Source organism: Ambystoma mexicanum, chromosome 7p, assembly GCF_040938575.1.
Source record: "Ambystoma mexicanum isolate Mex_15411 chromosome 7p, UKY_AmexF1_1, whole genome shotgun sequence".
Lineage (NCBI taxonomy): Eukaryota > Metazoa > Chordata > Amphibia > Caudata > Ambystomatidae > Ambystoma > Ambystoma mexicanum.
This window is the reverse complement of record NC_090939.1, coordinates 77,267,447-77,288,820: the sequence shown is the minus strand read 5'-3', so window position 1 is coordinate 77,288,820 and position 21,374 is coordinate 77,267,447. Positions and strand designations below refer to the sequence as shown.

At 43.8% G+C, this 21,374-nt stretch overlaps 1 protein-coding gene across 1 annotated transcript in view; it reads left to right on the top strand.

Moving 5' to 3' along the window:
- The window catches only part of KPNA1 (karyopherin subunit alpha 1), a 1,070,482-nt gene that overhangs the window by 1,040,956 nt on the left and 8,152 nt on the right, over positions 1–21,374 (top strand). Inside the window, exons 12-13 of the mRNA XM_069635818.1 lie at positions 7,258–7,385; positions 7,487–7,665. Coding sequence (XP_069491919.1) covers positions 7,258–7,385; positions 7,487–7,665 — 307 coding nt within the window. The remainder of the gene's footprint in view (positions 1–7,257; positions 7,386–7,486; positions 7,666–21,374) is intronic.

The window sequence follows — 21,374 nt, the reverse complement described above, 5'->3', positions numbered from 1 at the left end:
AAATTTATCATCTTAGAAAAGTAAAGTATTTAGTCAGCTTTTCGGGACTGTTAGGCAGAATCCTGTGCAGTGACCACTACACACAATTAAGACTACAGGTGGCAATACAAGTTTTACCATTGGTACAAGCCTGTACTACTAAGTTATAGTGGTAGCAGTGGCGGAGCAGCCAGGCTTACCTCAAGAGTATATGAGCAGTAGCAGAGATTACACAAAGGGACCACAATTACTGTGACTCAAGCAAACACTGGCTCATGGTTTCAGGTATAAAAATAGAAGTACATTTATTTTTAAACCATTCGTTATAAACACAACACTTCTATTAAACTTCAATAAAAGCCACACGTTAAATATACTACAACTAACCAATTCACTTTGTACAGTAAGTCTCAAGGTAAGTACCCTGTGTTGAATGCACCGGTGCAGGCGGTGCTCCCTGCCTAATCTGCTAGAAGTGGCAAGAAAATACATCGCTTAAGGCAGGATCCCTCATTAGAGGCGTGAAAATGGAGCCGATGAAGAACGCTTGCTTCCAGAAGCTACAAATAGGTGAATAAGGAGGAACCGCATCAGTGGTGTGCTGTGGTCCCCTGGCCATGCCCGTTAACTAGCGGGAAGAATATGCATTTTGCCGGCGGCACCGTCTAACGCAGGCGAAGTGCTGCCGAAAATCTCCAGAGGACGAAAGGGTTAAATTAGCAGTTTGCCCGCAGAGCTGAGCTAAGGAGGCGGATTGTGGCTGAAAGCCTCCAGAGAACGAGAGGGAGGCAAACAAGTAGGTGGTTGAAGACCCGCGATCCTGCACACGTGGAAAATTTGCAAATGCAACAGCCACGACTTTGGATACAGGAGCTGCTTTCATTAGGGGAAGGAGCACATGGATGGCGTGGTCAGGAGTCGCTAAGAAAACAGTAGGTGCAAAATAAACGTACAATTTTATGATTAGCTGCCCGAGATAACCCCCCTGCACGAAAGCTAATAAACATCTGTGAGCCTGGGGGAAAGCTGATATATCACAATCAATCGAACTGCAGGGGGTGCCCAAGTACCTGATGGCAGAGATGGAAGCTTACCGGCACTCGAAGTGGCACTGTGAACAGCAGTTAATTATGAAACGGACCAGGCTACAACTGGAGGCAGAATACATGCAGTGAATGCTACCAGACTATAAATAGGCAGGAAAATAAATACTGCACAGTAAAAGTGGTAATCTCATTGTGACATGTTAACATTTGCGTGTGCTGAAGTGGAAAGGGACAGTAAGGAAGCAACCCGGGATATATGCTCATATCAGACTGGCAATTGTTGGAAAGTGAAAAGCTGAATGGCTAAACAAATAACCAATTTCACCAGGGGTCAGACACCAAAATAAGGGCCACAGCATAGGGGGACCATTTAAGATCTAATATTGCTGGTAGAGGTATTAAACATTCACTCTAGGCAAAACAGTAAAGAAGGCACACATTGGGGTTAAACGCATCTAAGTTTTAACGAGACCTCACATCCATATTTACATGTGCAGCAGCTAAGAACCAATAAAAAGAAGAGCCACGAGACTACAAATCACGTCACCAAGCATTAAAGTTGCCTGTACAGTACAGAAGCAAGACAAGATGACTAGCAGAACCAAATATTTTATCAAAACCCACAGTTCAAACTAGGCCTGGATAAAGGGTCTCTTACTAGATGAAAAAAAGCTAATTGTAATAAAATTAGGGACATGTTTCAGGGCATGCACTTGAAATTGTTAGACGACTAAGGTTAGCCCTTTACAGGACATCTGGTCAAGAACCTCTCAGACTCGACATCATTTCAGATGCAATGTACCACCTTTACAACCAAAATTAAACAAATAATTATTGACTTTAGGAAAGATCTAACTGAATTGGGGGAACGTACTGATGCAAATGAGAGAGCGATACAGGATCTGACTGCTGACACCCGGCAGTCGGAGGAGCTGCTGGAACACTTGGCTAGAGCGACCCAGAACCTCAAGACTCAATGCAAGTATTTCGAAAATAGGTCATGCTGGGTAAATATTCGGGTCAGGCATCTCCCCAAATCAGTCATGGATTCGGACTTGAAAGAGGAAATACTACGATTTTCAAAGAGCTACTCTGGGCAAAGGAAGAGATCCTATTAGATCAGGTCCACAGGGTTGGCCCAAAAATAGCAGATCCAGGCTCACGCCCAAGAGATGTGCTGGCAGCGTGCGGCTTATACCCGCAAAAGGAACAAATTCTTCGGGCAGCCAATCTGACCCAATCACGTACATTGGCGCCACAATAGAATTGTCAAGATCTTTTCCCAACCACCCTTTAAAAACGCAGGGAAATGTAATCTGTTGTAAAAACATTGCAACTAAAGAAGATAGGATATAGATGGTCATTCCCATGTAGGCTCATATTCTCACTCGACGGGAGGCAACATAGGATCACATCTCTAGCAGAAGGAATGGAACTGCTGAAAATAGAGGAAGATGAAGAAGAAACCGCAAGGAATCGACAAACGCAAGTGGAAGGTCAGATCCCAGAAGGACTACAGGGAAGATTTACCCGAGAATTCGCCAGCACGCGAGCAAGTGGGCCGGAATTGTCTCGGTGGAATCCACGTTTGAGGGGCCCGATATTAGAGAGGAAAAAGTGAAACAAAAAGAATATTGATATGGGGAACTTCTTTCTATTTGAACACGCTGCTACCTAGAACACAAATAGACGGTGTAGGCATAGAAGGCTCCACTTGGTATCAACAATGAGGTGGAGAAGAGGGTTTTAGGATACCCTAATGGGCACCCTGGAAGAAATGGTGATCCATGTGGGGAAAGTGGTTGTAGTAGGTACTCTAGGCACTATGGGTCACACCAGGGAACGGCTGGGGAGAGGGGTTAAAAGGGGTAGAAGTTGTTGGGTACAAGGGGAGTTGGGGTGGGGGTTAGACTGGGAGGTGATAACCACAGAAAGTTATGGCAATGTTTAACTGCCCGAGTTTGTGGGGTGGAGTACCAAATACAATAAAATAGGAGCTGCATTCAGGTGTGTATCTTTTAATGTTCAGGGGCTGAACACCCTGATTAAACGCAAGAAATTTGAAGGATTCCTAGGGTGGCATCGTTCTGAAGTTTTTAATTTTGAAGGAAACCCATATTAGACAACTTGATAGGTCCCGTCTTTATATCAGACCCCATAATCATCCAAGCTAATGCGCCCAGGAAAGTTGCAGGGGTGTTAATAGCATTCAGACAGTGGTTACAAGTAAGGCTAATTAATAAGAAAATGGATAAGGAAGGTCCTTTTTGTGGCAGTTGATTTAGATTCAACTAAATGGCTTTAGATAATGCTTTTTGCCCCAAATACAGGGCAAGTTAGATTTTTTTAAAAGGATATTTACGCAATTCGAAACATTTATGATAGGAGAACGGTTAATCTTTGGGGATTTCAATCTGGCGTGGGATCCATTGAATGATAGAAGTGTAAGGACTAGATTTACACAACCCTCTCCCTCACAAGGGCTTTGTAATAAAATTAAACAGATAGCAGTCTTCAATGTTTGGACAACTTTGAAGGGAATAGAATAAGGATACACATATTACCACCATGTCCATAACTCTCACGCATGGATTATGTATGGTCATCAGCAGTGTTGCTGGGAAATGTATTAAAAATAGAGATACTTCCAATTACAATTTCGAATCATTCTCCCCTGGAGTTGAAACTTATTCTGCGGACGAAGTTAGGGTTATGGACATGGGTCTGTCCTTCTGAATTATTCCAGGTACCATTCAGAAAGACATGTTGGGGGTGAAAATTTAAGATTTCTTTTTAGATAAATGAGATAGGGGGGACCTCGCTAGATATTTTATGGGATTCCTTTGAGGCATGGTTTAGGGGGGGGGGAAATGATTTCTGCGGGGACAGCAACACAAAAGCAACATAGGGCAATTGAGTCAGATTTGGAAACAGAAATGACACTAATCATGATTAAAATGGAGACTGGGAGTGGCCCGGCTATCAAATAAAATATAGGAATATTCGGGGGAGTCTACAATGGTTTATAACATCAAAGGCAGAAAAAAGGCTATTATATGCGAAACAGAAATGTTATATTCAGGCAAATAAAGCGCATCGATTGTCGGCCAGACAGTTAAGGCAATCCCAGGCCTCAAGTACAAGTGTAGGTGTCAAAGATAAAAATTGTGGTTTGGTAACGGCTTTACCTCAGATTATGTCACAATTTGTCGAATTTTATTCTGAACTCTGTGAATCAGAGAAACAAGACCCCTTATCCCAAAAAGCATACTTACGATCAGTTAAGCTTCCATGTATCACATCCCAGACACAAGATCAATTGCAAAGAGAGATAAAAATTGAAGAACTTTCATATGTAATTAAAAATATCCAAATGAATAAAGCCCCAGGCCCGGACGGACAGCTTAGTTTTATAAAAACGTATCTTTCAATTCTGGCCCCGAAGTTAAGATTGTACAATTCATTTAAAAATACGGGCCGTATAACACCCATCCATGGAGGAAGCCAAACTGATTCTTTTCCCCAACCCAATAAAGACCCGAAGATGTGTGGGTCTTATCGACCTATTGCATTGATCAATCTCTACGCAAAAATGTACACTAAAATATTAGCTAATAGATTGATGTTTTGCCAAGCTTGATTCGCCCAGATCAGTCTGGGTTTATCAGAAAAACAGCAGACACATGACAATATTAGAAGGGCTTACCACTTGATAGAAAAAATAAGCAAAAAAAGACAGCCAGCTCTAATTCGGTCTTTAGACGCAGAAAAAGCATTTGATAGGGTGGAGTGGTCTTTTCTTTTTAAAACTCTGGAGGCTTTGGGATTTGGTCTGGGATTTTTGCACATGCTACAATTGTACTACAAAGAGCCCAACATTGGAATAGCTATAAACAGTCAATTATCTACACCAATAATGCTGAGCCAGCGTACAAAACGGGATGCCCATTATGTCCCTTATAACATGCAATACATTTAGAACCCTTTTTAATCCAAATTAAACAATTGGACACAATACGTGGGATACCATTTGGGATGGCAAAACATACGAATATGCCTTACGCAGAAATGTTGATCACGCTGACAAACCCTGTGGAGTATTTGGAAGCGGTCATGCAGGAGTTGGTCGAATTTGGCAAAGTGGCAGGCCTTAAAATAAACTATACTAAATCTGAAATTTTGGATCTATCCCTTACTCCAGTGTTGGTGGGCCAGGTCTCTCAAAAAACACAATATACATTGCGGGAGGGAAAATCAAATTCCTGTGTGTCTATCGAACGAAATCGTTGCTATCAATATATGCAGTACATGTTCCTCCAATTTAGGTAGAACTTCGACGCTTAATGCAGCGTTGGGGCCCATTAACGATATCTTGATTGGTGCAGATTAATGGAGTAAAAATGACAGCTCTCGTATATCTTTTCCAGGCTCTCCCAATACATGTACCGCACATCATCTTGAGGGAATTAATGGGCTTGGTATCAAAATGTATTTGGAATAATAAAACACCCGCGTAGCATTGAATATACTAATGGAGCAAACTTCTAAAGGGGGTTTAGGACTTCCAAATTTTGTCAAATATTATCAGGCAGTGCAGCTTCGTGTGGTGAAAGAATGGGTGTCCCTAAAGTCAGAAAAAATATGGGTGGAAATGGAACGGGCGATTTGCGGTGCAGATATAGCAGAACTTTTATGGTTTCCTAAACAAGATCGCCAAATATGCATGCTAGCAAGATTACCCAACGAGTTGAAAAGTCATGGGATAAGGGGGTGCTTCAATGCCATGTCACAACAGTTCCTTTTGCGTTCACGCCAAATTTTGATAACCCACAGTTCAAACTAGGCCTGGATAAAGGCTCTCTTACTAGATGAAAAAAACTAATTGTAATAAAATTAGGGACATGTTTCAGGGCATGCGCTTGAAATTGTTTGATCAATGTAAAAAAGAACCGGGGCTTAAGGAATCAGAGAGATTTCAATATTTTCAAGTTCGACATTGGTTGTTGGCCCCCCTCCTCATAAACCCCCCGAATAGGGCTGCGGCCACTAGACCACTCACGACATTTGAGAAGTTTCTAATCTCGAATCCGGGAGAGAAATCTTATTTTGAATCTCTACCATTTAATATAAGAGCAGCACATAATAGGTAGAGTACTGTATGTCCAGACCTGGCAACAAACCTTGGGGATATTAATATACAGCGAAGAACGGCAGACTCTGGAAAGAAATCCCAAAACGAACACGCTCTTTGCAGATCACGGAAGCCTGGTATAAAGCTATGATGCAATGGTATTACACTCCACGCACACTCTATAAAATGAAATTAACACAGACTGTAAGGGTACAGGGGATTGGATGAACATGTGGCTGAGTTGTCCCAAACTGGTGAACTATTAGGGAATAATCAACAGGCATATGCAAGAACTGTTTGGGAAAACTTTGCTGCCAGAAGCAGAAGACTCTTTGCTAGGTATTGTACCTTTGGAAGAGAGTAAATGGCCAACATTCAAATGTAAAGCACAGACTGTGTTAAAGGTGGCAGCTTTGGTAGTAATCGCTGAACATTGGAAGGATAAAGAACCCCCAAATGTACATGATTGGTTTCTAAAAATTTGGAATTTTGTTGCTCTTGAATGGCTGACGTACGGTATTCAGGGGATGCATTCAGCATTTTTGAAAGACTGGGGAATGGTACTGAGATTTCTACAAGAAGACTATAATGTGGCAATTTGCCCGCACAAACTGAGAATACTTGGCATTGCATAGACTTGATTATTTCTAGAAATTCTTGTTTTCTTCTTTGATCTGCGGTTAGGGGAGGTGGGAGGGGAAGGACATGGGAAGGGAGGGGGACAAAGGGATATGGGTGGTAAGTTTATTGTTTACAAAAAATTGAATTGCCAATAAAAAAAAGAGCCAATTGAATAGATAAAGCTGAAAAGGATTGGTGATTTAGGGTCAGGCATTTGAGGGTTTTAAGGGAGATGTGTATGAGTGCCCACATTAGCCTCTCCTATTTGTAAAGAGTCTGCTTTCGTCCCCTTCCTGCGGGTGACATTGCAATATTTAGCGGAAACGGGACTATAGACAAGTCTTGATGGCGAGTATCTCATTCCATTGCTCAGACTCCTCCACCTTCAACTGCAGTACATTTACATTGAACCCTACTCCTCTCGTATTTATCCCATCCATATGTTGTGATCACGTAAAGTAAATGATTATTTTCTTGCAGACTGTTATCGATGCCAATATTTTCCCAGCCCTGATAAGTATTCTGCAGACTGCTGAGTTCAGGACTAGGAAGGAGGCGGCTTGGGCCATCACGAATGCCACTTCGGGAGGGTCTACAGAGCAAATAAAGTAAGTGGGTGTGTTAGAACTAGTAATCCTGTTTTTTTCAAATCAAGGCTGGGCTTCCTTCTATTAATGTATTGCTGTCTGCCTGTCATTTTGTCATATAGGTATCTTGTTGAACTTGGCTGCATAAAACCTTTGTGTGATCTCCTGACTGTAATGGATTCCAAGATTGTACAGGTTGCATTGAATGGATTGGAGAACATTCTGAGACTAGGAGAACAGGAGACCAAGCGGAATGGCACAGGAATCAATCCATACTGTGCACTCATAGAGGAAGCTTATGGTATTTATTTAATTTAATTTTATTATGGTATTTTGTACAGCGTTGCATACAGAGGAGACCATTAACTGTCAGGGGAAAGGGTCAAGACCACTGTGGTTGGGCAGTGTGGGGGGAATGTAGGGAAGGGAAGAGGGAGACTGGGAGGGAACCCCACATCCATCACCAGGCCCAGTGGCTGCAGTCCTAAAGGCCCAGTTACCTCACAGTAGTTAAATGCAAAAGTGGATCTGTTCTTGGCCCCCTTCCATTTATAGATTTCCAGGAGCACATGGTGGCCAGAACAGTGAGTGACCAGAGGCTCCAAATCTTGGCTGGTTTACAGAAAATGTATGATATGGCCTAGTGAAAGTGACCTCAGAGAGGGAGTCCCTGGGCAAGGTTGATTTTGTCTGGTGTTGGTCCGGAAGTATTCCAGATGAGTTCATAAATTGGAGATTCGCTGAAAATGCCTTTGTTTGGCTGAGGCATGGGGCATTAGGAACGTTGGTCTGAGTGCATCTAGACTTCCCTATCAAAGTTGTTGGGCACTTTGCAGAACAGATAGCCTTCCATGGCGCTTGTATCACTCAGGAAGACCCTTACGGAAGAGCAGTGTTTTCAGATCTTTCCTGAAAAGAGGACATGTCTATCTTGGAGCCTGAGACTAGAGTTTATGCCATACGTCTGCTCTTGCAACGCCAAACCTGGTGCCACCTTCGGTAAGAGCAAGGCACACCTTTAAATTGTTCCTTCACTTAAGCTTCCTTGGGGAAATTGACTGCTGGCCACTGACACAGGAAGTGTAAGATGGTGTAGTTTTAAACATGTGCATCCGGGGAATGACGCTCAGCCAATTTGATGGCTGGAAACCTCAGCAGAAATTGCTATTATCCACCCACGTTCTCACAGCCACCTGTGCCCCTTCCACAGATGCAGACATTCCTTTATGGTTGCCCAGTCCTGACTCCCACTTTCCCATCCTGCCCCTTGCGCACGTCCCAGCTCATCTTATGCTGCTCTGCCTCTCTGGTAAAATGGTTTATTTTTTGGGGACGGAGATTGGCTGTGCAAGACGCCTACAGCCCTCTTCCGTCCAAACAAAAAAAGGCAAGCCTTTTTCTAAATAGCCATTAAATCTTCCAGGATGTCTCTACAGCAGGAGCTTAACGACTCCTTGAGTTAAGTAGCCTCTATCAGAATCAATACCTTCCTGCGTTACCATCCTCTCCTTGGTCATATAATCTAAAAGACTGCAGGAACAGTACAAAATGCTTTAGTTGGCCTAGTTACTCCACTGTTATCAACAACATGCGTATTTCCGTTGGGAACATAACCATCTCACAGGGGGGCCTTGAAGCAATTAGATGACCTTGTTGAAGTGTAGTTTGGCCTGTGGAATTATGAATTCCTATCTCAAATCGGAGGGGTATTTGGTGAAGGCCTCATTCACCAGAATTCAGATTACACCCCAGACTCTACTTTCCATGTGGGTTGCTTCAACTTTGCTGCCCAGGTTTTTCCCCTTACTGCTTCTTGTTATACTGACAGAGGTTTGTTTCCTGCATATCATAGTTGCTCACATTTTGCAGTGTTGTTGAATCCACATTGCTTCTCTCCCCTTTCTTTTTTTTTTTTTTTATGTCGCTTCTCTCCCCTTTCAAAACCAGCACAGGGAGAACTCTTTAGATATTTGGTTGTCCCCTCCCAACTGGTGTAAGCTTTTAACTCCATTGTCGTTTTTACCTCCTATGAATTGGGGTACATGCCAGAAACCGACCTATTGATGTTGATCACATTGCTTTCCACATAGTTAAACTGGAGTTTTGGTGGCAAAGCATCAGTCCTTTAGCCCCATCATCCATCTTTGCCAGATACTGCTTATGTTAGCCCAGTATTCTTCTATCTGTCAAGCACCAATTAGTCTAAGAGGAATGCATATTTAGTTGCCAGCTTTCTTCCAAAAACACTATACAAAGCGGAAAACACTTTCACTCAGTGTTCATTGGGCAGTCATGGTCTACTTGGATTGAACACAAGACCTTCATAAAACGAACAATTTTTAATTTCCTTTGCCATCGGACAAGAAGGCAGTCTCACTAGCAAATCAAGTCTTGCATGGTGGATAGTTCATTGTATTCAAGAATGCTGTGCTGTTATACAGAAACTGATGTCTGCAACACTGAGGCTACGTTTGTCCCCATCCACATAGCATCCATCTAATTCCTAGCAAATGTTCCCCTAGATCAGGGGTCTTCAATCTTTGGATTTCCAGGTGTTTGGACTACAACTCTTATCAGCGCTTGACAGCGTAGTCAATGATGATGAGGAGTGATGGAAGTTGGAGTTCAAAATATCTGGTGCACTTCAGGCTCCATCCCCTGCTCTAGATAGAGTGGTGCCAGTGGGAGCGCAATTCACTCTTTCATGTAACTTTCTTTTTGATACACAAACAACTCACGGGTGTTCCAGCAATACCAAAGCCTTCATTTGCAATTGTTCAAAATGCACACCCACCACCACTGGCTATCATTGCTTGTCAGTACATGCATAGCATGTAAATCTAAATAGATATACAAGCCTCAGAAGACAAACGTTATTTGCGAGGGAAAGTCTTTCTGGAGCTTGCATCTGTTCAATCGCATGCGCTAAGCCTGCCCACCCTAATTGCTGGTTCAGAGTATTGCAATTTGTGTTTTTTTAAAATAGGTGTTGACCTAGCCATTTCGGTCTCACTACCCCTCTCCTTTGTGTGCCCTCAGATTTTATCTTCTGCCATTGGTCTGGTTGCAGGAGTTGGAGCAGACAAGACTGAATACGCAAAGGTGCTGAGGTGGCTTGGCACAAGTGTAACTGATTCAAGTCACAAAATATGGCATGATTGCTTTATGTAGTTTAGGAGAACTATCCATCTTTAAGTAGATTACCATTGTGCTTTTTGTGGAAGACACTTAAGGCACACAGTATAAGTTCTAAAGTGGTTTTCCTTAAATAAGTTTTTAAATCTTGATTTAGCACTTCAAGGTGGAAGTTAGATCCCTTAATGGCCTAATTTTCTTTTTGTTTGGAAATAACTGCTGTAGTGAAAATATGCCTTGCACAGTTCTCATAGATTTTCTTTTTTAAAGTTTGAAAGTACTTTTACCACAAGGGCCTGCACATGCTATGCTTTTGGGGCATCACTATGAGCCGTTTTGCTCTGTTAAATCACCTCCTATTTATAGACGCGCTCCAGCATGGCAGTTCATCTGGTGATGATGCAGCGATAATCTGTTTTTTGAACCTACAGATTCCTGTGACTTGGAATTGTTTTCATGGCCGTTTCCTTTGATCATTTCAATAACATCAACCAATAACTTTCCGAGAGACCAGCTTTGTTATCACAGGACTCGACTCAGAAATTCCACATATAGTGGAATAAAAGTCCTTGCTTTGCACCAAAAGTGATTGAAAACTTTTATGTGAATCGGTTTCTCTCTCAAGATTTTCAACTTTCACCATCCAGCCTATAGGGTGCTGCAAACATTTTGGAATGTATTTTTTAGGCTACAGAAAAATGCTTCAGGCTTAGACCAACTACTGATTTCCTATTGGATTTGGCGTGAAGTGACAGTGTTAAAGTGTATTCTATAATGTTTTGTTATCATAAGGCCAATTAACCATTGCACGTGACAAGCAAGGCAGCGTGAATAGTGCTTGGATTGCCATCAATTCTCTCCAGGAAATTGACAAAGCAGCTACATGGAGAAATAAAATGTACAAGCTCAGAGCAGACACTATTGCGACAAAATCCAATGGTTTAAACTGGTTGATGGGGCCAAGGTGATTCTGGGTACTCTGTTCTACCATCCACTCTGTGATTTTCAGCCCTGAGGAGATATTAGGAGAGATCTGTCTCGGGAGAATAGCTCAGGGGCAACCTGTCGCCTTGGAAGCAAGACCACACGGAGCAGCACAGTCTCGATCCCCGGGTCCGCGCTTAGAAACCTCTGGGTATTAAGTGCTTTATAAAATAACCTATCGTGATTTAACCCCCTCCCCTGTGCCCACCCGCTTCCTCTCTGCATCAGCCTGCGTCTAATGCCTCAACATAGTGGCAGAACCTTTAAGAATCCTGGGGGCAAGTTCAGAGACGAGTCCCAGTTACTCTGTGTAGCCTTCCAGGTTTTTAGGAGTGGAAAAGGTCAAATCTGAATAAGACTGCTGTTTTTTTTCTCCATCACTATTAAGAGGCAAGTACTTCCACATACCCTCACACCCTGTTGACAGCCTTAAGAACCCTGGGCCCGCAACCAAGAGTCAGCAGGATCTACGTTGATAGCCCTAACATAGGACTCCAGAATGCTCATGTGTCTGATCTTCCTGGAAAGTGGGGACCCCAACTGGTAAACCAACCCATGTGTTGAAGCTGGCTTATCATGGGGTAGATGTCTCTGCGGCTAGACACCGGTGACCGTCAGTGAGTGAATTGCTCAGCAATGCTGTCCACGGAACAAAGATTGTGGACACATTTGTGCAGTAGCTATAAATTCAACATGCATGCCAACATGTAATTCAAATTTCCTGGGCCCAGTCTCGGAACTCTGTGTGGGCACTGAGGGAACACCAGAGGTGAGCCAGTTCCCCATCAAAGGACAAATAGCGTTTGGCGAGTGGGAGTTAAGAGTTGAGGTTTGCAGGGGAGTGGTAGTGTGGTAGGGAGAACAAGGAGAAGGAAGAGCTGAGTATTTATAACAGTATCCAGTGATTTATACTAAAAATATTCAGACAATGATTTTATAACTAAACAATTATAACAACGAAATATCTGATTTTCTTTTTCTTTTTTTTACAAAATATATATGGGGTGGGGTTAAGGGGTTAGAATGGGTGCGGAGGGGTTTGGAGTGGGGTTAAAAGCATAGGGAAACGGAGGGGCTTGGGAGTAGGAGACCCCCAAATATAACTAATTAAATTCATTTTTTTTCTCCATTATTAATGTTTCATTAAATGACTGTCTGAAAAAGATTTTTTAAAAAATAACATGCTGTAGTGGTAAGGAGGAGAGTGTCGAGAATGATGTACAGAGCTGTGGTGGGAAAAAAATTACATGGGGGGGGGGGGGGAGTGGCTGTATGGAAAGATGAGGTAAAGTGGATAAGACCAACAAAGAAGGAAGAGTGGAAGAGAGGAGCCCAAAGAATGATCCAGAGGAGGTGCAAAAAGAAGGGACATTGAAGAATAGAAAATCAGAACAGAGGGTAAAAATGAAGTAAACCACTGCGAGAGGTGGGGGAAGATGGAGGACAAAATGCAAGTGGGGGAACAGAGTGGGAAACATTGGAGAGGGGAGTGGAATAATAGAGGGAGGGTAAGGTGGGCAAGGCACCAACAAGGGAGTGAAATGTGTAATGATGAAAGGAAAAGAGGGGACATTGAGTGGGACCCTCTGAGTGCGAAAGAAAGGAGGTTGTAGAATACAAATGAAATGTGGTGAAGAGAAAGGCTGCCATGCAGGCAGGTGAGGGAGGATGCCAATTGGCTATAAGGAGAAACAAGTGAGAAGGAGATACCACTGAAGATGTGAGAAGAAGGGAGGCAGAGAAGATGCACAATGAAAGAGTGGTGGACCACCAAAGTACTCAGTAAGGGTCCCCTGTCAGGACGCTCCAACGACTCTGAGATCAGAGGGGACCATATAGAGGGAAAGAAGGAAATTAAGTGAAGAGGGAACAGCTTACTGAACAGAGGAAAAATGGTGTGGATAGATGTAGAGATCAGAACTCACTAGGTCCACTCGGTTCTGCAAGGGATTTTTATTTTTTATTTTTATTTATTGTATGGTTAAATATGTAACCTTTAACAAATGGAAAAATAAATGTACATTTTAAGAATGTATCAAAACATTTAATTAACAATCAGTTAAAAGAGAATATAATTACCAATCTTAATAAAGGATAAATACAGCTAAAACATATTTTGCATAGTTAAAAGCAGTTACTTATCAAAACAATGACATTCAGTAAGTAGGTCATCAGTTTAAAAGATAACACTTGGCGGTAAAACTTCCTTCAAAAAGTGCAATGCAGCAATACTCAAGCCGTTCCACCTATTCAGATCCATTATACGTTGCCAAACTATACCACTGTCTAGTATTATATAGCCTTTTAAATTAAAAGAACTGTCAGTCACACAGGACAGGGCAGTCAAGTATTGTATGGCCCAGGGTTTCAATCTGTCCCTCTGATTTACAGAATCTACAGGTCCACCGTTCTCTGAATCTTTTCCCTGGCCCCCAACATTTCCCTGGTCAGTAAAAGATTTAGCCTTTGCCTCAATAATTGTGAATGCCAAAACGCAATAGGGAATCAAGTCAGGTAGGCTGGTATAGCTCCCACTGGCCTAACACCGAGCAGGATTCCCGCATGTAGCCAATATTTCTGCGCTTCTTCTATAGTGTGGATCCAGCCTGCTTCCCAAAGTTTCTTTTTTGCTTTACTGGGGAATAGACCGACTTGCTTAATAGTTATATTATATAGTTCCATAAAAGTAATGCAATCAACCACTCACTTATTCATTTAGGAGCAAGTTTTCATCTCCATCAGTCTCTTCAATTCCCACAAAATGGTCTTTTACACAGCAAATGTGATCTTTGAGAGCATGGACAAGTGTACCAAAGTACGTGGACTTTGAGGGAAAGCTGCCCCAGTTCATATCTGAGGACTGCTGCTTGGATCCCCTCTGCCCCCTGGGGAGTTTCTGAACTCTACGCCAGAAGCAGCCCTCAAGGCGAGACCAGTCAGATACTCTGCACCATAGGTAATAACTGGTAGAAATGGCATCTTAAAAAAACTCAATACCGCTGTTAAAGAATACTGGCCATATTTCTTATTGAATCAGGCAGCTTGTGCAGTCAATTTGGACTTATAGAATTCAAGCAGTCCAGCTTTGATACAGGACTCGAATAGGTACAACCCTAGATATTTAAAGTTTGAAACTCTTGCGAGTTCTACACTGCTCAAAAACCACTTGAAGTTTTTATAGCGTGGTTTCATACCTGGTTTAAGTTGAAGGACCTTAGACTTGGACACATTGATGGTTCGATTGTTTTCGTTAGTAAAGACTTACAAAGCAGCCAATTGGCATTATAGGCGCGGAGTCTAGTTTTATCATGTCATCAGCGTAAAGGAGGTAATTGACAGGATTATCAGCGAGACGCGGAGGAAAGCATCCCATTCCCACAAATGCTGCCCAGATGTCCGAGATAAACGGACTGAACAGCAATAGGGCCAAAACGCAGCCCTGGTTTAGTCTGCAATTAGTTATGATGGATGAAGAATACTTACCATTGCTGCTCAGTCTGGCCTTGACAGAAGTTTGAAGGGCCACAATCCTGTTAGAGAGACCTCCTGTGCACCCCCAAACGTAAAGCTTTCTCCACTGGCAGTTCCTATCCACACTATCAAAAGCTTTGGAGAAGTCAATAAAAACAGTGTATATAGGTTTAGACTTCTCTGTGGCTTTTTTTTAAGTCGCCCCAGGATGAGTTTGTATGGGTTCCCGCCCCTTCTGGAATCTCGTTTGAAATGGGTCAAGCCTGTCTTCCCCTTTGCCCATTCAAATAATTCCCGTAGCAGAAGGGAAGCAAACCGCTTTGACAGGATGTCCAAAGGGGCTATGGGCCTGTAGTTAGACAGGATCATCCAGGACCCCCTTTTGTGGATACAGGCAATTATTGATTTTGCCCAGGAAACTGCACTTCTTTGTTGACAAGACTCACCTAAATATCAGCAATAAGATGCCCACATGTCCGCATTTCCCTTCAGAACCATATGTGACATGCCATCAGGCCCAGAGTTTTTGCTGTGGCCATTTAACCTGTAACTAGGGTCATATTCAAACTCAAGGGTCCAGGCAACCTCCTGGAACAGAGCAAGCTGGGAATTCCCCCTGAACCTCCTTCTGCTTTGTATACATTTCCAAAGTGCTTGTTCCACCGGTTCTCTGGTATTGGGTTTATTTGTTTACAATCAGTTATTTGGATCTTCTTTAATAAGGTTCCAAAACTCCTTAGTGTCTCTGGATGGCAGAGCGTGTAACATCTTCTGCGAGTCACTCAGCAATTGATCAAATTTGTATACACAACCGCAGTTTCTGTAGGCCCTTTTTATTTCTCTGCGCTTTAGCTCATCTAGGTTAGTGGACATGCAGTTTTTTCCTTGGTTCTCTTTTTGTTTTTGTACTACTGGGTCGTATGCATTTCCCGTACATTATAATATAGCACTTTAGATAACAGCCAAAGATCTTCTTCCGGGTACGTTTTTGCCATAGCAGTATGAAAGGACTTTATATTGGAACTGTTCCAAGTTAGCGGACTCCCTCCTTGGTTCACTTCTAAGGTCATTGGATAAAGCGTATGTAGGGAACCGGTAATCTCTACCCTCCAATTTAGAGGAGATGGTCACTTATCGTGTTCTGCATAATCGCAATACACACAATGTCTAGGAATATATCCCCCGAAACGAAGAAATAGTCTGAGATTTGTCTGCAAGCCTCTAACCCATGTGAAACGTGGAGGATCATCGCCCAGTACATTGCTGTTTACCATGGAGAATCACCATGCGTCAGTTGGAGCCAGCAACGCAGTACCCTGCTTGCCACATCTTTCTCGCATATACTTACTTTACTATTCCCAGCATTTCAAAGGCATAAGGCATTTAGATCCCCACAGATGATGATGGAATTGGAGTTTCTCTGCACTTACCAATTATAAATCACATTCTCTATGGCGTCAAAGAAATCGCCTGGGAAACTTTGTACAAAATTCCAATACAAATTGAGTATTAAAATAAAGCCCAAGCAAGGATGAACAGTCCTATCCCAATTTATATCGACTGCCTGTACAAAAGGGTTTGACTGAGAAAATAGTGCCACAAAAGCAGGTAGGTCATTACAAATCCCAAATAAACCGGACGCTGGGCGACCCTTGTTCCTTTTATAAGCTGTATTTAAATAGCAGGAAAATCCTTCAACAGTAGGCGCTTCCAGCACCCAGGGCTCCTCTAGACAAGACATGTGAATTCAGCAGATCAACACTTGTTTCCCCAAACAGATGACTCGGGCCCCTACAATTTCACAAGATACATGTGAGGTCTTTGAATAGTTGATTGATGCTCACTGGACGCTATTCACGATGGCGACGGTCCAAGGTTGAAGCCAGCCAACTCCAATTCCTGTTTTCATTGACCGTTTGGGACCTCCGTGCAATCGACTATTTGTCATTTTTTTAGCGCGATCAGTGAAACATTTTGTCTGTGGAGTAGGGGCCATTTCCGGGCGATTACTCGGTTCCTGGTGTTTAACAGAGGCTACACCTTTTATAATCAAAGGTTTTGAAGTTGGACCTGAGATGTCTGAAGTGGTCAGTTGCCGCAAGCACCTGCTCCAATACTATACAAGAGTGCGGGTGCAGGATGATTTTGTCTAACCTTTGATTGTTCCAGAATTCCGCTTGATGTGTATGTCACTAGTGTCGATCTGAGAAGTGTGGAACCATCTTTAAAAGCCATAAAATATGACCTATTTAATGTTACTTGTTCTTGGTCTAGTGGCAATTTCTCTATACTTGCACTGTTGCTGGAGTTGTGCATGGCACAGTCCATGGTGTTCCCACCAAGTTATAAATGGGTGGGGAGTTTGCACAATATAGTTTCTTCTCTCCGGTCTTCCTTGTTGGATTGTGTTGATTGCAAATGGTGCGTGCTCCTGCAACAGACCTCACTATATCTGTTGAGGCAATATTTCCATACAGACTCAAAGGTCTTTCAATTGCCATTTTTCCGTGTTGGATCCCAGACTGAAAGGGAACGGAGGATACTTCACAGTGGGTGGGTAGTGTAATTTAAATGTCTGCTTTGTGGGCCCTTTCATAATTTTTGGGGCCTTGGATCTCTGTGACCACTTCCACTATTTCATTCCCCTGTGCAGGCTCCAGCTCCAGGAGCACTGTAGTTGGGCCACTTATTCAGGAGCAGCCGACTTGTCGGCTCTTTTTCCCTGGAGCCCATATCCTTGGTCAGTGGCTCTGGTGAAATGAGGGACTGCTGGCGTGCAAAGATTACATAGACATTTCTAGACCCCTTCCATGCACCTTTTTAGTTTTTTTGACTTTGTCGGTGTGGCTTTGCCTGACTTGCCCTTCCTAGTCTTGCTTCGATTTAAAAATTGATAGTCAGTATCTTCAAGGGATATTATCTCCCATCTCACCCCAACTACGCTCCCCTCTCCGCCCTCAGCCATCAAGTCTTCCGAAACCTGCGTTATGCTGTCATGGACAGGCGATGACCTAGCAGTAGGGAATTGATGGTCCTCAGAAAAGCTCCTGTTCACACAAGATAAACTGCGCCTCTTCGGCCAGGTAGTCTTCCCACCATATTACCGAGGTCTTGTTGGTGGGACTGACATTAGTCTAGGATGCCGTATCAGTTCTAACCACCTCTTGGACAAATTTACAGTTTGATCCTTTAAGAAAGCCCTCAACAAATGCACATTTTGCATTGTTTGTTTCAGAAGTCCAGCTTGAGAGCATAAAGCAATGGCAACCATTTCCTGAACATTTTGGAGAGTAGTTAAAGTGATGTTTACATTGGTGCAAGGATGGGGAACGAGAGCATCACCGACATCCACCAGGCTACTAGGTCCCACTCGGGGGTTTGGGAGTAGTCTCTCATTTCCTCTAGCCCAACTCTGTTCATGGATTGACTCACCGTGGACTGCAAATGGAGCCTCTTTTTTGAATACTTGGTAGAAGAGGTGTAGAGGGAGGAAGCGGCAGAGGTAATCTTCTAGTTATACCGACATCTATGACTCTGGAGGTGCTGATTTTGGTGCCTGACAAATCGGTCCTAAGGCTTTTGGCCTTGAAGCATGAAAGCGCACTGTTTTAATAGATGGTAAAAAGGTTTGTGAAAGCATAAAAGGTACCGGCTCAGGCTTTGTTGTTTGGAGGGCAGAGCAATTCAAAGAAGTTATAGCCAAATTCTAACTGGATCTGTCCAACCCCCCCAACCCCCTCGAGCAGCCCCCTGGCTCCGCAAACCATATTTGTTCATGACAGTATTCTTGGCCAAAAGTTCACATTTTCTAGTTTCGCGTTACAGCTCTTGATGCAAATCACGAGTCCCCTTTAAGAAAGAAAAACAAAGGCAGGAAGAAAAAAGCGGATAGTTGAATAGTTTGGTGGCAATAGCAATTCAGTTCAATAGCATTTCAATTATGAAACGGCATCAGGCGCAATCGGGGATATTTAAAACGATTCACTCAATTCAGTTCAAATTCAAGTTGGGTCGAAATGGCAGTGAAACAGCCGGTCAGAAATTAAATATTTCGCTGAGATTAGCACCAAGGCCTGCGTCCGTATCTAGGAGGGCAGGAGAGAAAGCAAGTATAGACATAAAAGTAATGCTATGGGCATGAAAGGAGCTGGGATATGAATGTAGTGGAGTAAAGTAATCTGATCAAAGAAATATGGTGTACAAAACTTTAGTACTACAGTCTGCCAAGGCAGAGTGAGCAGATTAATTTTGTGGCGCTTCTCCCATATTACCCAGCCTGCCCCAAAGCCTTCATATTGTGTTCTTTAATATAAATCCTTGAAAGCATATGCCTGGCTTTGAGTTGTCTGATGCCATAATTTGCAACACTGGACCCAATTGCAGGATTTGATGTTGAAGCTGACCAGACAGTGCTTAAACTCCTTTTGCCGTTGTGGCATCCTGTCCGCCACTGAAGTGCTGAAGCAGTGTGTATTGGTTCATTTATTTCTCAGTAATCGGTTTTGAAAATGTGACTCCATAAAAGACACATTCTGAAGAATATGCTCCCTCGTGGGTTAAGTGTAGTTTATTTATTGGATATTTGTAAGGCGCCTATACAACAGATGGTGTTTCAAGGCGCACCAAGACGAAAAAGGGGAGGGGGGTGCCAAGGGAGAAGATAAGTCCTACTAGGCCTTGTGACATTCGGATTTTACAAGTGCATTAACAAGAAGTGCAAGGGAGAAGGTGGGGGCGGATCAAGTGCCGGTCTGGGCAATGCAAAGTGCAAGTAAAGACAAGAGAGGGCAAGTGCCAGGTAATGCTAGACTGCAGGGGAGAGGGTCCCCATGCTAAGTGCCCGGGTGGCGGTGCCTGGTGCCCTATAGAATTCCTAGGGAGCCAGGTTGCCAGTCACTGCGGGAGACAGGGGTGTTGGGGATGGAAGAAGATAAAAGTAGGGTCTTGAGTGTACAAAACTAAGGCGGTATGGCTCCAGCCTTAGAGGGGCAGGGAAACCATTTCAGAGGGATGCTCCTTAAGAGAAGAGCCATCTACCCTCTGCTTAGAGGAGCGTCTGATCTGCAGAGAGTTTGAGCTAGAGGAATGGAGGGCTCTATCAAGGAGGCATTTAGGTAGAGACATTAGGTTTAAACACTTGTGTATAGGCACGTTATAAATGCCATATCATATCAGAGAGTCGGAGGTAGCGTGGACAAAGGCCCCAGAAAGCCTTGTGAATGACACAGAGGGTCTTGAACTTGATCCTAGCAACAACCGGGAGCCAGTGGAAAGATGCGCTCCCTGGGCTTTAGGATAAGTCTTGCAGTCCTATTCTGGGTTAGTTGAAGGGAGCAAAGGGAGGGTAAAGAAAGAATGAGGAAGGGGCTGTTGCAGTAGTACAGCCTAGAGAGGACCAGAGATCTGGAGACATGAGTTTCTGGGGGAAAGTGAGGAAAGGGAGAATGCCTCGGAGGAGGTGCAGCTGATGGTGGGCCGCCTTGGTGAGGAGAGAAGGAGAGCGAGAGGAGTCCAAGATGACACCAAGGTTTTTTGCCTCGGAGGATGAGGTGAGGGGACACAGAGGGGCGGCCAGAGGCAAGGAGGGAGTTGGGGTCCCAACGAGAAGGATCTCAGTCTTACTGGCATTAAGAGAGAGATCATTGGCAGCACACCATGCCTGAATAGCAATCGGACAGGGATGAGAGGGGAGGAAGAGGACGACTCAGAGGGAAGCTTGAAGGAGAGCTGCATGTAGTCTGCATAACTCAGGAAGTGAGGAGAGAAGGAGGAGACAAGGTGTGCCAGAGGGGCAAGTTAGATGTTAGAGCCTTGAGGGATGCTGCAGGTGGAGAGTGACAGAGGAGAGAAAGGGGCCCAGTTGAACCTGGGAAGGTCATTCGGAGAGGAAAGAGGTCAACCAGTCCAGTGCCAGGCCCGTGATGCCAAAGGTGTCGAGCAGATTTGTGAGGGTGGCATGATTGACTGTGTCAAGGGCAGAGGAAAGATGAGAATGGGTGGAGAGTGGGAATCGAGATTTGAGAGCAAGTCTTCACATCTGTTAACTAGAGCGGTTTCTGTGCCTCTGGCAGCTCGGAAGCCAGACCGCTGGTCGTGGAGACGACCAATAGATTCAGTGTGTTGAGTTTGCCCAGAAAGGTGGTAATGGATTTTCAAAAAAGACAAAGCAGGATCGGTACAGCAGGCTGGCGGTGTGGCTCAAATCAGGCAAGGCCTTTAACTCTGCCTCCAGGACCGGCCGGACCCACGAACAAGCTCCCTCAGAAAAGAGGTTGAGATCCTTTGAGGACACCCCACCCTCGGGGGTCCAAAAGAAGGCAAGGCTGCACGTCGTTGATCCCACTGAGTTCGCCACTGCTGCAGGTCCCAGCTCGGGAACGTGAAAGTCGCCGTCTCCATCCACTTCTACAGTGAGCCTAC